General features: G+C 44.2%; 1 protein-coding gene across 1 annotated transcript; it reads right to left on the bottom strand.

Annotated features, from left to right (window-relative positions):
• Nucleotides 1-10,827: 10,827 nt before the first annotated feature.
• Nucleotides 10,828-11,409, bottom strand: LOC115316901. Its single transcript, XM_029976420.3, has one exon. The coding sequence runs from the start codon at nt 11,407-11,409 to the stop codon at nt 10,828-10,830; it is 582 nt and encodes a 193-aa protein (XP_029832280.3).
• Between the last annotated feature and the right edge of the window lie 7,572 nt (nt 11,410-18,981).

Raw genomic sequence — 18,981 nt, 5'->3', positions numbered from 1 at the left:
ACTTCAGACCACAAAAATAAACATAAAAACATATTTACAATTTAAAAAAATTGTCATGATATTATTCATTATAGTCGCAGCCGGTCGGCGAAATTTCCACATCTTCTGGAGTGCGGGGTCCCGGTGGTGGATAACATTGTACCTCAAGGCATCTGAAATAAGAATAAACATAAGAAATTAGAGCCATGGCAGATTTATTCGCACCCGTCTGTTCTAAAACGGTATGTATAACTAATGCCACGAATAAAAAAAATATGCACTATCATAAACAGTGAGAGGGAATATGAAAGCGTGCGCTAACCGTACATGTGGTGCCAGTCTAGCGGCAATTAAGTATAAACCGCATGTAAGCGATTTGGCGAGCGACAAGAGAAGCGACGACGATCCGCTTCGCTGTCGCTCGGTCACTCGCGCGACGAGACAAACCGCATGAAAGCGACGGCAGCAAGCGACCAAGGCATGAGCGACGATTTCTAGAAATCCAAAAACCGAGCCACGCGACGACCGACCGTGGGAAATCTCCGTCGCTCGTCGCTGATTCTCGTCACTGTCACCGTCGTTCGCTTAATCGCTTAGATGCGGTTCAGCCTTTACGCAAAGCAACGCCCAGGTGCGAAAATATCCTGTTGTTACCCCCTTCCTGCCTCCCCAGTCTGTCGCCCGCTACGCAACTCGCAACCACTATGGTAGAATATCTCTGAAGCTGCATACACACTGGCGGTTGTATTACTAGCATAGCTGTTCCAAATCGGGTAGCTGAAACGTTCAGTTTCACATGCATCTAATTATGAAAATAAATCCAAATGGTCGAGCCTGCTTACCATGGCTCGCTGGCGCGGAGGCAGAGGCAGCCATTGCCAGCGCCGCAATGAGGACGGAGCGAATTCCAAACACGCCGTTCTGGGACGCAGCCATTTCGCCCGCGAGAGAGTGGAACTCAGGTGGAGGACGTCGTCAGCCACAGGAACCATCGGCAGACGCAGCACTCAAGGCTCCTGCTAACTATCTTATACAAACACAGCTTGAAGACAACTTGTAACCTCCCCAAGCAGAACAGCGGCCCCAAACAACAAAGATCCAACCGGCCCAACGTGCGCCCAACCGTCGCGCCAGATCCGTTTGTTTGTTTTTTTCTGTTTTTTTTTTTTTTTTTTTTTTTTGTTGCCGGAGCTGTCGTTGACGCCGACTGGCGCTTCGAGCGGGCGCGAGGGCCGCGCTGATTGGCCCGCGCGCTCTGTCCTGGCACGTGAGCACCTCTCCCCTTGCAAGGCACCCAGGGCACCGGCGCATTCCAGGGGCCTGACTCATACTGCCACATTTTCCCGCGCTTCTCCAACGGGTGTATCTCGAAACAACCCATTCTTATTTGAACCCTTCACGTTTGAACCCATTCGCAAAACGCCCTTCTCGTTTTAACCTTCCGCGTATCGACCCTTTCTTATTTTTACCCGTCTCATTTGAACCCATTCTCATTTGAATTATTCTCGTCTGAACCTGTTCGCAAAACGCCCTTCGCGTTTTAACCTTTCGCGTTTCGACCCTTTCTCATTTGAACCCGTTGTCATTTGAACACCGTAGTGAGGTATAGAAAGAAGGAAAAACAGTTGAGGATGAAGGTTGAAGATGAAGCGAAGCGGCACCATCTCTTGCATAGCACATGAAACAATTTTCCTTATGCCTGCGTGCCACCCCGAGTCCGTTGACGTAGCTACGTGGTCACATGGTGACGTGGTTTCAAAAGTGCTAGCGCAGATTCGGTACTTCATTTCTCTTCTGTCGCTGTATGTCGTTAAGATGTCGTCGTGTGGGGCGAATGGATCATTGTGCATGCTAGCCGTGTGTTCTTGCTTGTAATGACCAATTCGGGTGGTCATTTTCCCTGAAAAAAGGTTTTCCCATACCTTCGGCAAGGGCGTTCGCGTGGTCAAAGGCTGGCGGGTGCAAGCTTTTCGGGTTGCGCTTCTCAGGCGTGTACCGGCAATTTACCAGCAGAAGTTTTCCCGAGCTCCAAGAGGTCGGGCAGCTTGTCTGCCAGACTGTATCCGGTATCGTCACATCAGAATCGGGATAGGGAACCAAACGAAACAATGCTCGCTGAGGCGGCAAATAGCGGGTTCGAGTGGCAAACGAAGCCATCGAGACAGGCACCCTTTTGTGCTCTGAGACAAGATAGCAAAAACAACGAAGAGAAAGATAATTTATGTTTCAAAGAAAGTCAACATTTTTGGAATAATATATCCAGCCTGAGCAAGGTATGTTGGCTCTGTGACACGGGCTGCATCATATATCACTTTATTTTACAACTCTGTAATAAATGATTACACCGCTGAAAAAAAAGTATGCATAGTGATGCAGTTTGAAACTTGAACACGCATTACAATTTCAAGGAGGGTGGGTGCAATGAGAAGACTGAGGATTCCAAAAAAAGGTACTGGAGAGTTTTAGTAGATCGTTCCGATATCCCCGATAACGATACTATGCATGCGCAAGGGAGGCAGTGCGGAGTATCGGGTATCGTTATCGGAGTCATGGGAACGATCTACTAAAACTCTCTACTAACAGTAAACAGAATATGGAAAGCGACGCTGGCAAGCCTCCGTGGCAACAGTTAATCAAAAATCCAAACGAAATTTATTGAAATTTGACGCGCGTGCGGGCAGCACCACACTGATTTATACATCTGCCCTTTCATTGATTTTATATTTTAATATTCTGTCAGCTGTACGGACTGTGGTAATGCCAATATTTTGAAAAGTTTTGTGAAGCCGCTTCTGTTTACACATATCTCAAAGAGTCGTAATTTATGTTGTTGGCGTATGCAGCGTGCTCATGGTACCATAGAATGATCGAAGAAGAAGTTAACAGAGCTCACTCGCGACCCAGTCAAATAAAAACGCCAGTTCATTGTGCCTTGCATTCGGGTGGCGAGGGTCACGTGACGCGCCGCTGGCGCGTTTTTGGTCGCCGGTGCCACAGGCAAGGGCTCGAAAGCAATTAATTACCCGAATTCGACATAAATACCGCAGAAAGATTGCGAGATCATGATGTTGGATTAATTTGGGTTCGAAATGAGAGGTTAAAATGAGAAGGTATGCATGGGAGAAGAGCGTGTTGGTTTAAGTCATGGATGAAGAAAGAATAAAACAATTAAAACAGGGACAACACAACCACATCGTTCATGAAAGATGTGGTTGTGTTGTCCCTGTTTTAATTGTTTTATTCTTTCTTCATCCATAAAATGAGAAAAAGTCTTTCTGACAATGGTCAAAACCAGAAAGTATGTTTTGAGAAAATTTTAAATGAGAAAGGTTAAAATGAGAGAAGTCGTTTTGAGAAGGGTCCAAACCCGAAAGTTTGTTTTGAGAACGGTTTAAATGAGAAAGGGTAGAAACGCGAAAGTTGTTTTGCGCTGGGTTGAAATGAGAAGGTAAAAACGAGAAGGTAGAAATGCGAACGGGTTCAAATGAGAACCACCCTCTCCAACATCAAAATAGAGGCTCCCTGCCTCGGCCTCGGGCACATGCGCTGGAGCCTGGAAGCGGCTTCTCGGTGCAGGCCAGGGTGGATAAAGGCCGTGGTAAAAAGCGGGAAAATTATAAAGTCCAAGTGGGAACGATTGAAGTCATGGCGTTTTTTTTTTCATTTTTCGGACCTCGAGAAAAGGGTGCACGTTACAATCGAGGGCGCGTTATATTCGAGTAAACTTGTCCCATCACCCACATAAAGCATGGTGCAGCAGTTATTAACGTTTTTATCTGAAGTTTTGTAGAATTTAAACTGGTTTAACCTATTTTTGGGAAGAAAATATTACAAAAAAAAAACTTTAACAATATCGAAGTATGTTGGCTCTTATTTTTTTGGATTGATGAAGTGTTCTCTAGCTAAATAAATAAAGCTGACCTTTCGTGTGGGCATTAATATGCCATGAATTCAGTTGCAAATGAATTAATTGTTTGTAGTACCATGTCGCCCTGTGACAATCGCGAGATGGTAGAACATATATGACAAATAAATAGCTTCAACACTGTTAACAGAACCTTTTGTTGCGACTTTATTTTGCACAGTGAAGGTTACGAATGCCTCTGCGCTATCCAATTCGCACACCCCTACAAATAAAGTGAAAAAGAGGGGTCAATCTGGTAACCAGTTAGGCCAATCTGGTGACCAGTTTGGTCAATCTGGTTACCAGTTGGACCAGTTTGGCCAGTCTGGTGACCAGTTTGGTCAATCTGGTGACCAGTTTGGTCAATCTGGTTACCAGTTGGACCAGTTCGGCCAGTCTGAGGACAAGTTTGGCCAATCTGGTGACCAGTTTGGTCAATCTGGTTGCCAGTTCAGCCAGCGTGGTGACCAGTTAGGTCAATATGGTGACCAGTCAGGCCAATCTGGTGACCAGTTAGATCAATATGGTTACCAGTTAGACCAGTCTGACTACCAGTTCCACCAGTTTGATTTCCAGTTAGACCAGTCTGACCAGTCCAAATACCAGTTTGACCAGTTTAAATACCAGTATGACCAGTTAGATTTTCAAACTGGTCTTTCCAATAGGGTACTACGAAAGAATGAGTTCCCCTAGTAGCTCAGTGGAAAGGTGTCCACTTCACAAGCAGTGAACCAAGGGTCAATCAAAGTTTAAGTATACTGGGGTTTTTTTGGCAATATTTACACATATTTTTATTACTTTTTTTCAATTATCAGGAAAAAGAAGTTTGTGGACGAAACGTCGCTTAACTAAACGGCATAGGATTTTTTTTTTTGACTCCTGCCTACTCAATGTAGTCACTTTCCACATAAGGCAAAGAGCATGTAAATCGGGCAGCGTCCGCTTTCCGAGGTGCCCGGAACTTTTCTGCGGGAATTGCAGCCAGCCATTGGTCCCGATCCCGTTGATTCTTCGGAAAATTGTGCAGACACTGCCGCACATTGCCACTTTCGGATGCAGGACCTGTAAGGCAGCTATTCACGCCGCACCTTGGGGGCATTCTTTTTGGAACCGATCACGGGCATTCACTACGGCCACTAATGCTAATTCCCAACACTTAAATGTACAAAACAACTCGTCTCGAAGTGCAGAACAGGGAGTGGAACAAACATAACTGCAAAGCAGTCGCACGGCAAACGGTTCCCGCCACGCATTTCTTCTGCTGCGCGCGGAAAAAAAAAAAAAAAGCGACGAAAAAAAAGAAAAAAGCGCATGGTCAGGTGTAGCCGCGTGACTTCCGGCAATCTCTCTATATTTCATCAACCTCTATGCGCAAGTTCCGATTTCGGTTTGAAGCAGTTGTGTGTTTTTTTTTTTTTTTGCTTTATTAAAACTGTACGTGGTTTTGTAGCAAAATATTGATTGGGTAGTCTTCTGACACCTTATTAAATCGCCTGAAAAAAATTAAAAAAAAACACTTTGGGGTAGGGGTTATTAGTGTCCCTTTAAGGGCAACTCCGCCGATTTTTCGAGCTACCTAATCCAAAGGCATAATCTGAATGCGGATGGCTTCCTGAGTTCGGAATGCTATCTCGCTCTCCCAGATTCACTCTAGTTACTAATTAAAAAAGTGAAACTTTGTTTGCTGCCGAAACCGAAACATCGATCTCCCTAGTTTTTCCCTAGTTTTCCGCCACCCAAGCGGGACGTCACGGGTGGGCAGCGAGGCGCGCGGCCGGCAATCGGGTACCCTCGCGCCCGCCTTTCTCGCGTCTAAGAGGGAGAAAACCTGGGCGTTCGCGCTATTTGAAGTTGATAATTATCTATACTCGCACAAAGTATGACCTTGGCCTACGTGCTAAACTATAAAGAAGAAGAAAAAACGGGGGCAATTGGAATTTTGATAAAATCGGTTTTGCAACTCGGTACGCTCAAGCCGCAGCTCGCTAGTTTCGTGATATCGGTAGTAAATCAGTTCTCTTTTTATTACAAGATGGCTGGCGAATAAAGGCCGAAAAGTCACGCAATACATTTTTTGACAAATTGCCAAAGCACCACGAAAAATGCTCGGAATGTGGGTCCATGTCTCCCACACACTCGTATAAACCGAAGGAACGTGCCATTTGTTTTACAATTTCTTTAGAAAAGTTAATGTTGCTGGCGCCAGCACGCGTGACTACTCTTGTGGGATGAATATGCTCGTCGCTGCCTAAGTAATTTAGCAAAATACCTATAGACCAATTCTGAAAAGCGCTTCTGGTCGATGCCATTTTCAGCGTTCGTGCGTGTGACACGTACACATCTCGCCTTCCAAAGCGACGAACATGTGCGTGCTGGGCTCGGACCTAACACATGTAGACTGGGATTCTCGTACACAAGGAAATGTATAGAATGGAATGAACTGCATTCGTGTATATCAGATGGAAGGTTACTGGTCAGGAAGATCGCGTTACAAATGACAATTGAAAGAACTCTGCAACCACTAAGCCAAACATCAAGGTGCAACGGAATGCGTATAAAATACACAAATACACTGTTCATGTTCAAATAAAGAATGTTTGCTTGAAGATACAATAATGCGTAAGGTACAGAAAGACATAATAAAACTTTTAATTTAAAATAAGTTAACAAAAGTTACTAAAATACATGTATCCGTATTTTTTTTTTTACTTTTGAAGTTGAATGCAACGCGTTCAAATACCTATCGACGAGAGCACATGGGAAGGGGGTAATTCTATAAAAGGTTTTTTTCAATCAAGTTTTGGTTTAGCCCAGTTTCCATCCGCTGTAAATTTGCATGCCTCCCCTCAAAGACATTACTACTTTCATGGTTTAAAAAAAAAAAAGAAGCTTTTCAGCCCTATATAAAGTTTCTCCGCAATAGAATAAATTAGGACGTGTTCATCACTTCTTCTGCAGAGAATATTGCACACCAACCATTTGACAAACCAGGCAAAGGCTTTATCGTATATTAAAGGAGCTCAACACCTGCTCCATAAACCTCTGTAATAGCAGACAGGAATAGCATTATGTCGAAAGTCGTGTCCAAATTCAGACTCGAACTTTGTTTAGAGGTTTCACTTCTCGTCTTCAACATATCGGCCGCGTGAGTGGAACTCCGAGAGTAGCCCGAGCTAGATTAGACGTCCGAAACAAAAATAGTTATCATAACAAATCACTGAACCAATTGTGAATAACAAATATGACTGGGCAAAATGTCGACAATACATTTAAATTATGTACTATTTCTCTCGGTATTATTCGCGATTTTCTTTGGACGGATGTTGTAGGGGTCACAACCGGCTTAAGTTTGCGCTTGCCGCTCTTGACGCTGTTCCAACTGCTGAAGTATACTAAACTCGCAGCAGGCGGCTATGAAGTATTCCGCAAAAAAGTTAAAATGTTTCAAGTGACACTAGTTCTTTCGGCACACAGCTCGCGCAAAAGCACCTTGACGTGGCTGGCCTCCATTGCTGCTGGGGAGCGCATTTTGTTTCTCGTGTGCACAAAAACAAGGGTAAAAAAGAAGCTTTTTCCCGGCACTGTTTCTCAAATCTATCGCGGAGCACAGCTTGCTACCTGTTGCATAGGGAAATTTCAACCTTGAAGCTACGAAAAAAATAATCTCGATCGCTGGCACCCGGAAAGCCACTTCGCGGCTGCCCGAGTCGCTCGTCCGCCTGCTCACCCGTGACGTACGCGGGTAGGGAAAAGTAGGGATTTTTCATTGTTGCCAGTAGAGAGTCACCTCCTGGAACTTTTCCGGCCGGCGTTACTTGAAAATTCAATAACTTCACAGAAAATTTTCATTTTGTATATATATATATATATATATATATATTTTGGTTATCACTTGACAAAGGGTTTGTTTGTTTGTTTGTTTGTACCTATATTCAAGACATGACAGAACACATATGTCTCATGGGACATGACTAAAGGCATAAATGCCTGACGGGGCCATGCCACCCTTTTGGTAGCAACGGTAGGAAAAACATGAAACAAATGAGGAGCAATACATTTCACTCCAAACTAAAAATCTATAAAAAAAAACAAAGCAAATACATCACAAAACAACATAACGTGAAAAGACATTTGCTAGTTTTCATCCTAAGCATTTTGCTTAAAACACATCCGGTTTTATTCCCCTGTGAGTAAATGTTCTTTACAATATTTTTATATTGATAGAGTGATCGTACACAATCCGATGTAGCTAAAATATATGGGTAATGGTTTAAATGGTCTGGCATAAAAAAACTCAATTTCTGATCTCCATAATTCGTTCGCGAACACGAATTTATTAATAAATGTCGCCTTAAATTATACGGGCTATCTTTCGCGTGGTACAATTAACATGGAACACTAATTTATCGAGCTGAAATTGCCGCCAAATTTGAAGTGTTAGTTTGTATTTATGTAGATCTCTTACGTTGAGTATTTGGTATGCCTTAAAATATGGTGTGGCACTTCTAAGAAGTTGTATGTTACCGATTGGTCGCAATGCTCACTTTTGTATGGATACAATATTGTCTAGGTTTGTTTGGGATGTAGTTGACCACACTAAAAGGCAGTAGCTTACGCGGGATTGCACAAGGGCGAAATAAATTTGCTGTTTCACTTTTGTTGGAAGATAATATCTTAATCTATTTAAGACATCAACAGGTCGACAAAGACTTGCTCCTAAAGAATCAGTATGTGGCGTCCATGATAGGTTTTCATGGAATAAAAACCCCAAGAATCGAATGGTTAAAGATGGTTGAATATAAGAGTCCTGGAATTCTAATTGCAAATTGGAAGGTGGTATCATTCCTTTTGGTCTGAACATTAAGTACTTTTTTTTAATGTTTAAATAAAGTTGATTAGATCTAAGTCATAAGTCTAATCTCCGCAACCACTGTTTTGCCTTTGCGAAGAGGTTGTAGATATCCAAGCCAGAAAAAAATGTTTGTGTCATCTACATTTAGGACTATATTTGAAGTGCCTGTATGTTAACATTGTTTTTAATATATAACAAAAATAATATAGGCCCAAGAACGGACCACTGAGGAACCCCATACTTTATGTACTGAATGTTTGACTTCACCCATTTACTACTGTATATTGCGTTCTTGTAGTGAGGTAACTTTTAAACAGTGATAAGGAAATACCGCGGTTTTCGCAAAACGGAAGTTTCTGTAAAAGTATAACATGCTTAACGCAAACAAAAGCCCTCTTGAGATCTAGAAATATACCAAGCGTGTATATTTTTTCTTCTATGTTCTCGAGAATTTGTTTTTTTAATTCCAAGAAGTGCCTCTTCTGGTGATTTATTCTCCTGAAAACCAAATTATTCTTTTACTAAAATGTTATTGAAAGTAAAGAACTTAACAAGTCTTTTATTTATAATATGTTCTGTTATCTTTGAAGGACTGAAAGTACATAAATGGGTCTATAGTTGTTTAAATCACTAATTGTGCCACCTTTGTGTATAACCGTCACACGTGCATGCTTCATTTTGTCTGGAGAGACACCCGTGGATATCATGAGGTTACAAACGTGCGCGAGTGGAATACTGATTGTGTCGCAACGGTTTTCAATGGTTTAGGCTTAATCTCATCTGCCCCGAGGGCGCAATCATTATTTAGTGCTAGAATTAATTCCATTATTTCACATTGGTCTGTCGGATATAGAAAGAGCGAATTAAGACAGTTTGTCGAAATGAACTGCTCGCATGGTATTTCTACACAGTTATTTAAAGGAGCTCCAACAGCCACAAAATACGCATTGAACAGATTTGCTATCTGTTCATCCGTCAGCGCCTCATTGTAAAATTCAACCTTTCTTGCCGAGATATTTCTAGAAATTATCTCGTTTACTCTTTGCCCTATCATGCGGGGATCTCCCGTAACTTCTGAAAATTTGCTCATATAGTATTCGCATTTTGCTTTTTTAATATCAGAGTCTAGTTTATTTTGAAGTTTCCTAACTATGCAAAGGTCACTTTCACTTCTCGTTTTTAGAAATATTTTAAACAGCTTGTTTCGGTTTTTAAATCTTGCATATAATTCATGATATATCCATAGTTTTCGAGTTTTCCTATGCTGTTTATGTGTCTCTAAGTCAAAAGAGGTGTTATACGCGGACACAAAGCAGAATAAAATAAAACATTATAGGCTGTGCTTGCATCATTTTCTCTCAAAACACTATTTCAATCTAGGCAGGAAGTAAGATCTTTGAAATGCTGAATTTTCGTTCCGAACACTCTCCAACCAGCTTTTTTTCTTTATTCTTGCGTAGCTGGTTAACAGCCATTAGACAGTATATTGGCAAACGATCACTGATATCACACGTTAATACTTCTAATCTCATATTCTCAATAGAGAGATTTGTAATGCAGTGTCAAGGTTGTCTCAGAAGCCGAGGTGATTCTAGTTGGTACAGCTAGTGTGTTTGTGCAACCATAAGATTCAAATATCTATTCAAAACGCAAATATGATACATTGTCCGTAGAAGCATTTATATTAAGATCACCAACAAGAACAACCTGTAACTTCAGTTCTCTGCTCTGTTAAGGCAGCGTTTCTGAGAAATGCAGGAAATCATTTACGGATCCAGATGGAGGACGATACAAGAGAGCAAACAAAATATCACAGCATCGAATCATAACGGACTCAACGTTCTCGTCTATAGTTTTGTATTCAGGAACTATTTTGTATGATAGCTCTGAACGAATATAAATGGCAACACCACCACTAGCCTTTCTTGAGCGGTACGCAGACACGTGCACAGTCGTAGCCAGCCAGCTGGACATACTCATCAGATGTAAACCACGTCTCACTAAACCAGATTATGTCAAAACACAGACGTTCTTTCGTACGAGTTACTTAAGACTGGCAAGGTCATTCTTACCGCGAATAATCATTGCTCGTTCACCGTTCTTTTTTCGGATTAGCACATTCCCATTCGAAATGCCAAACAAACGCGTATCCTGATTTCGCAGCCCATTGCTTCGTTATCGACAGGAGAGTGCGGGAGAGCCGAGTCATGTTTTCACAAATATGCACGTTGCCTTTTTCTTTCTTAAGTGACTCCCTTTTTTGAAGCCAAGAATCGCGAAGCTTCTCACATGTAAAGCGAACGATAACGCCTCGTGTTTCACCCGGTTTTGATGGGAGTCTATGCAGAGCTGCAATGTCACTTCGGTTTACAGGCGGAATATCCAGCTTTGTTGCCGATTCATTCATCTTTCCCGTCAGGACTTTATTTTGTGTTTCTGGGATGCCATGGATTTCAATGTTTAGACGACGGCTCTGTCTTTCGAGGTTATCCAAATCTAACCGGAGCTGAGCGAGTTCGTTTGGAGAGGAAACTATTTCCAGCAAGTCTACTCGTTGAGCGAGGTCTTTAGTGGACTTTTCCTGCGCAAGTAAAAGTCTTTGAAGGTCATCAAACGTGTCTAAAAGTACTTGTACAGATTTTTCGAGTCCAACAATGACGCTGGGTAAGGTCATGTGTGTCGAGCTTATTGCTTATTTCCAGCAACAGTAAAGAAAAGGCGACTACCAATTTCTGCGTTTTTGTCTCTTCGTTCGTTTTTTTTTTTTTGCCTCCTACGCACAGTCCACACTTCCATGTTTTTTTTTTCTGAAATCCCCAACTTTTACTTGCAGTGTTTCTTCGGTTTCATTAGAGCAGTAAAAGATGGAACATGAAATTACATTTAGAACAGCTAATATACGATTCATTCTTAGGAATAGATAGCCGGCATGCGCAACAGCGCGTCATGACAAAATGCACAAAAAAAGGCAGGACACCTTCACGCAACACACTTTGGCAGCAGCGGCAGAGAGACTAATAGTAATAAAAAAGGTGAGAAAGAAAAATTAACCAACCTGCAAAACACAGGAGCAGAAGTATGAGCTGACGCGTCGTCACCTTGCTCCCGCTGCCGCCAAATGCGAAGAAAACGCCCTTCAGCAACAGTAGGTGCCCACCGGTGCCCCTTGCGTCGCTGATATTGCAGGCGCATTTTGCTGCGTTGAAAGAACTTGGTCCTTGCCGACGAAAAAATAGAATTCCTCCGTTTGAAGCTTGAGTTTGTCGGATGACGGCCTGTAAGGATGTTCCGTCGGAGTGTAGTCAGGGGGCCACCAGGTTAGGCATCTGCAGAACAAAGGAGCAGAAGTATGTGCTAACGTGTCGTCAGCTTGCTGCCGCTGTCACTAAATTGAAGCCTATTAATGCGGTCTGCAAATTTCCAGCCAAATCGAAGCCTACGAAAAAATCGGCGGAGTTCCCCTTCAAGGGTCATCGACGCGACACCAAGGGCAAGGCGCGATCCAAGTGCCGCGAGGTTCGGCTGACCAGAAGTTAGGACTTGATTTGGAAGTTGACCACTTGAACCCTCGGTACCCATCGTAGGGCAGTCGGTTGTTCCTGTGACCGGGTCACCAGTTGTGGTATCCCATATTTCGTGACAGACACATGGGTGTCTGTCACCGTTGAGATACGGTATCGTTTTGTGGCGCGCCTCGAGCTCATTGTGTCGCGCGCCGGTGGTTTGCCCCAGCGCCTATACGGGCTCGTCGTCTTCTCGTTGGTTTGGGTTACCAGCCGCTACACAGTTAACACACTTCAGACTTAGAATGAGATAATCTTTGAAGTCAACATGCTTCGTACTGAGACTAAGACTGAAAGTCATGTTTACTGTCAACACACTTCACACTGAGACCATCCGCTATAATCGACTTGAGACTTATTTTACAGAAGGCATTTGAGATAAGGCAGCAGTTCAGCGAGGCCTGGCATGGGAAAATGCAAAATAAATTCGACACATTTCTACCTAGAATAAGCAGATCAAGGACTGTTTTACTTTGTGCTTAATGGCAACCCTGGAGGACTGCGCCTGTCCGACGCCTCCCCTAAGATATGCTGATCCCTACAATTGAATTCGACAGTAATTGTTTTCCCATAAACCAATGACACAGCAGAGATATATCAGCGATAGAAACGTCCATAAAGATATTATGCTTTTTTTCTCCTTCTCGAAAAACGAGTATGCTGCCGTAACTTAAAAAAATCGCTAGCACTTTCCTCCCCTTATAGCAGAATTTCCGGGCCAATTCTTGTCTGGGAATTTACCGCCTCAAAAAGCCTGAAGATGCCAAGTTAGAGGGAAACTTTACCTTTGGCCGGATTGTGGGTACCTTGACCCCAATTTGCCAACCAAGTGTCGTAGTAAGGATTTACTGCGGGTAGTTTGGCGGTCACCTGGCATTTTTGGGACTAAATCGCCAAACAATTGCAAGAGTTGGGCTTCACACTCGTTTGTAGGGTTTCCATGTCACAACTTTGGGACTGAATTGTCAAAACAAAGTGCAAGAGTTAGGCTCCAGTGCTGGTAGTCTGGTTTCTTCAGCTGCTCGGCAGACCGAAAGAGTTGGGGCAACCTATTCAAAAGTCTCATATTTTTGTGTGTGTTTAACTTCAATGAATCGAAGCAGTTTGCACACTCATTCCAAAAAGAATCCGGAAACTTAAAATGCGAAAGGTGGGTGTGTTTCTCAAAATTTAGTAGACGCGTTTTAAAACACAGGTTCTAAGAGCAAATATTCTTTCTTAGCGGAAATTTCTTGTTGGCCGCACGGCCCGCACCCCTTGAGATCCTTATATAAAAAAACAAAAAAATTGCTGACTACTTTAGAAAGCGCGTGCGCATCAAAGCCACGTATACACGCGGAACGACGTAAAGGGCACTTAGAAATAATATATTGAAAGGATACACTCCGCACACTCCCAGGCAGACACACCCAGTAAGATATGAAAAAGAAGAGGGGGCTTGACGTCGGCTCCGTCGCTTTCCCAAGCTATCCTCCCGTGTCGCTCGCGTTTCTCACCTTCCTCGCCACGTCTTCTCTCACGTGTGCCACATACGTGATATTTAAATGATATATTGAAAGTGCTAACATTATTACGTCTAGGATCTTAGTGGAACAAATGTGAACCGCGGTTCTGCTCACGATCGCAAAAGCTAATCGGCTTCGCCTGCTGCTTCTTAATTGGTCATTTTGACAACAATAAATTCAAGGACTTATGTTTACACATACTTGAAAAAACCGGATACGACGAACAAAGATGAGATTAACAGAAAATGTCTCAAACGCCGCTACTAAACATTATTCACACAATCGTTTATGTACCATCTCTCACACACGCGCTTCCTGGAATTTGGACTCGTCTTTATGACCTTCCGCAACGGTACAAGGGGTCGTGATCTCAATTTAAAAAGAAGAACCACATGCCCCACGCAACACAGGTCTCAAGGAATTTGCAAACGTCTTTGTGACATTCAACCACGGTAGAGGCCTCCCCTTGTGCAAAACAATGGTACACGCAACGCTTCAAAAACAAAGCAACCTTCCCAAAGCGCACCCTCATGAATCCGTTGACTGCCGCCTGACACAGCAAAAAAACAAACCCAACCCTGAAAGCTAAAAGAAAAACTATTGCAACAACAAAAAATTTCGGGTCGCTCCATCTAGTGTTATCGACGGTTGACGGACACGATTTCTTACGGACACTATTCTGATTGTCCCCTTCAAGACGCTTTTTGCACAATCTTTTAGAGCGCAGCTCTTAGGCCTCCGTTTCCGGCTTGAGCGGCGTCGCCGTCGGCGTAACCGCGAGCGTTGCATTATGGGGATAATGCAACCAAACGTAACCGTGCGTTTCATTCGGGGAAATTTTCCCTGCTAAATTTAGCGGAAAAATGTCTCTCTTAAATTTAGCGGAAAAAATTCCCTGCTAGATGTAGCCGGAAAATTTCCCCACTACATTTAGCGGAAATGTTTCCCCGCTAAATTTAGCGCAAAAGTTTCCCCGCCAAAATTTGCGGAAAATTTGACCGCCAAACTTAGCGGAAAACTTTCCCGGCTACATTTAGCAAAAACATTTTTCCGCTACATTTTTCAGAAAAATTTCCTTGCTAAGTTTAGCGGGAAAACTTTACCGTTAAATTTTACGAAATAACTTCCAGTTAAATTTAGCAGAAAAATTTTCCCGCTAAATATAACAGAAAAATTCCCCAGCTGCATTTAGGGGAAAATTTACCCGCTAAATGTGGCGGGGAAACTTTTCCGCTAAATTTAACGGGAAAATTTTCCCGTTAGCTTTAGCGGAAACGTTTTTCCGCTAAATTTAGCGGGAAATTTCTCGCTAAATTTAGTTGGAAAGTTTTACCAAATTTCCCGCTAAATGGCAGGGGAGCAGGAAATGAGGAGGGGAGGGTACGGGGTAAAGGAGGGGGATACCCTCCCCTCCTCCTCCTCAAGAGCTGCGCTGTAATTCAGCATTACAGAAAATTGTAAACGTGTTTAATTTTTTCTCTGCTTTACACCACAGTTTTCCCCAAATCAGGCAAACAATTATTGCATCCCTGCATATGTTCAGCTATCCGAAAATTCGGAGATATGTTCTTGACCGCCCTCATCTGCTCAAAAAGTCTGTGATGTGGGCACCTTCTCGTCTGCCCCGCGTACGAAAACCCTCAGGCCATGGGGATATCATACACTACTCCAACCTGGCAGCCAACGGCGGCTTCCGTGTGCAGTTTTTGACAACCCTGCGCTCCACCCAGAAACGGCAGAAGCCTGTTCAACCTAAAGTCCGAAGAGAAAACCACCCCAACTCGAAACCTCCCAGCCACCGCCAACAGGTTGTATGGAAAAGTATGGGAAAATGGAATGCTCGCGGCTTTGTGTGCTTTCTCCCTTTCTTTCCTCACCACATCTCCGAATCTCTCTATGTATTTCCTTGCGACCCCGTCCACAATGTTACTCCTATACCCTGCCTGCTTTACGCGTGCGAATTGTCTCCTGAGGAACGCTTCAGACGGGGAAACTACCTCAGCAATTCTGTTGTTGCCTGCGCGTAATTCCCTAGCTTTCCCTAGATCGACGCGAACTGCTGAGATCGCTGTTTTCAATGACGTTAAACAAGTTTTTGATTGGAACCATATATCTATCTTCAATATTTTAAAACTAAAAAAGCAAGTTTTACCTATTTTACCGACTTATTGTGGCGCTCATTATCCTGCTATACTAAGTCCCCCCTGGACGCATAGGTCACCTGCACAAACCGCATTAGTGTAGCTTTCACAGCATTTTTTTTTAATTTTGTGAAGCCTACAACAATACCAGTACTTAAACACATCAAGATTAAAAGTGTAGACGAGCCACTTTTTTTTTTCTACGTTACCTGAAACCGCCCAGTACCTGTTGCCGAAAGCTGGCGATATCAATGTAAAACTACAATAAAATAGTGCGAGCCCAAATGGTGCCATCGTTCGGGCGGAAGCTAAGATTCTAACAGACCGATCTCGCCAGTTAATTTTGTTACGCCGCCACTGCCGGCATGGATCATGGGAACTGCAGGCTTTCCGCACGCGCGACAACCCCGCTGAAGCTCTGCGCGAGCCGAGCACGAGGCGGCACGAGCCATGTCGTGCCCTGGAACTTGTCCCCTGAGAACTACAGCATAGCCTCCTCTATTCTCACAAAACCTGCCAGTTCGACGACAGAGCCATAAAGTGCCCGGTCGCATATTTGGAGCGCGAGGATCTGGTAGCACATAGCATTTCTCGGGGAACCTGGACGTCAGCGCACAGCTTTTGCAGCGGCGAGGACCCGAAACATGGTTTTCAAACCCGACGAGAAAACAAGCGGTAGCGCGAGGAACGCGAGGAGCACGAGCGGACATTTCATCGCTCGGCAGAAGTGTGTTTCGGCGTCTCACCGCAGCGGGGCGCCAGTCACGTGGCTCTCCTCTCATCCGTTGTCTGCCGCTCCACTTTTTCTATTTCGGCGGCCGCTTTTCGTGGCGATCTGCCAGGCTTTGTGTGTCTAGAGGAGGCTATGACTACAGTTATGGCAGCGTCACGCATGCTGGAACGTTTAGTGAGATCGGTCTATTCGAAATAATATTTGGCGCACCTAAGCCTTGAAGAATTGGCATCGTACAACTAACGATTCTGGGCGTCACCACCGTCAGGGAGACGCAGAATTGGTGGTGCTATACTGTGATGACTTTCCATGGGTTGTGCTGCAAATGCAAGGAGGATATTCAACACATGTTATTCTTCATATTTTCTGGAAAAGGCCACCGCGTTGAAATAAAGCACCTCTGTACTGAAAGTAACGCGAATCATTGTAGTCGGCTTTCCACCTAGCCAACATCCTCGCCTTCAAATATTTGTCGTTTCCCTCCCGCCAGACAAATGTCATTCTTAGAACGTCGGGAAGGGAAAGAGGCGAGTACTGCGTCGGTGCTTCGATGAGACTCGTGTCGTCAATGATTGGAGACGAGCCTCCGCCGAACGCCAAAGCCGCACTCGTGTCAAATCCTTGAACCGCGTTGGCCTCTTTGGGAGACGTGGATAAATCCGTACTGAGGCCTTGTTCTTTAGAAGGTGTTGCAAGGCCACGCTCGAAAATGGCGTCGTCTACCGGGAGGGAAAAGAGAGAGAGAAGGGTAAATTTTCTGACGTCACACAACCTAGGTGGCGCAGCTGTCGGTACCACGCATGCGCAAACGCTTCACTTTCCGAGATCTGGTTTCTGCGCACGCGCCAAGCCCATACCTGGTGTGGGCAGAAGCGGGCCCGTTCGTGAAGAGTGTGTTGGTGTATATACACTCTAAGAAAAAAGGAGAAACAATGTAGAACGGCGCGATTTCCTCCCTTTCACTGACGCGCCCCAAAACGGACACGAGAGCAAAGGAGGAATGAGACATTTTCCTTCTTCTCCAGGTAGACTAGAGAAAGGTCTACTTGGAGGTCTACCTCCAGCCTCATCTTCTTTCGGTTTCGTTCTTCGAGCACGTCGCTTATGTTGTTTAATAAATGTTGCTGAGTCGATTGAGCTTCAGAGGCAGCGAAGCCCACCTGTAGTTCCGTCTTCCTGTCCAAACGTGCAGAACATTTCGGTTGCACTGATTTTCTACCACTAATTTTATCATACAAGCAAACGAAGCCGCTAAAAACATCAACGTTCCGGAGCAGTGCCAGCAGCGATACGCTAACTGGACTAAAATGGCCGACTCCTGATTTCGGAACGACGATGTTTTAACGTTCACGACGTTATCGAAACAGCGGTATTTGTGACCAAGAAAGGCAGGTTTTGCCTTTGTGGTGCGGGTGGAGGTGCAGTACCGTTTTCTTTTTTCTTGGTTTAATTGTATTTTCTTCTAAGTCTCCTCTATTCATTTGTTGTTGTCGTTGTCGGGTGCCTTACTACCTTCTGTGCCGAGTTCAGTTCTGTTTACCGATGACGAGTGCCAACCAGCAATCTACGTGGTTCTGTATTTCTGCGTGTCAGCAACATAGCAGCAACATCGCGATGGCAGTGGTGTGCGTTGTGAACGAAAAACTTGAATTATCGCCGACGTGACTGTATGTTCGCGTATCAGTGGTGTAACGACAAGATGAGACGACGTAACCTGTCTGGCATTGATGCCGCTGGTCGGGCCGTGATCGGAGGGGGCGGGGTGCCGCAGCTTTACATTCCGCTTTCCATTAAAGAGCTTCACGACCGCTTGAGAGGTTATGGTGCAATCGATCGACGTGCGGATAGTCATGTTTGAACGCTGGTCTGAACCGTAGCTCCTATCGCACAGTTGCCAATGTGACTGCCGTCTGCAGAGTCCTGTTTCCTCCAACCCGAGAGAGATTGCGCTTTGGGGAGTGGACTGAAAAGTAAGGAAATATGACGGAATGTGCGTATATTTAGTTTAGAATTTTAGCATTGAGTAAAGATGGTAGGTAAAATCGTCAAAAACAAAGCCATTCTTTATTTTGCTGTTTCAAGATTCTACGATTCCTAGAGAAACTGCCCTCCACGTGGCACGCTGGGATGAGCGCTAGAAGTATTGGAGCTCAGCACGGCGTAGCTTCGTACACTTAACACATACCGCAAGTCACGGCTACATTCAAGTTGATCAAAAAGCGATTTCCCTGCCCTTGAACCATCGCTTCCAGCAGAGTCTATAGAGATTAATTCAAGACGACAATTGCAGCAGCACGCGAACAA

This window comes from Ixodes scapularis, unplaced genomic scaffold (assembly GCF_016920785.2).
Source record: "Ixodes scapularis isolate PalLabHiFi unplaced genomic scaffold, ASM1692078v2 PGA_scaffold5__190_contigs__length_132052651, whole genome shotgun sequence".
NCBI lineage: Eukaryota > Metazoa > Arthropoda > Arachnida > Ixodida > Ixodidae > Ixodes > Ixodes scapularis.
The sequence above is the reverse complement of the archived record's forward strand: the minus strand, read 5'-3'. Positions and strand labels throughout refer to the sequence as shown.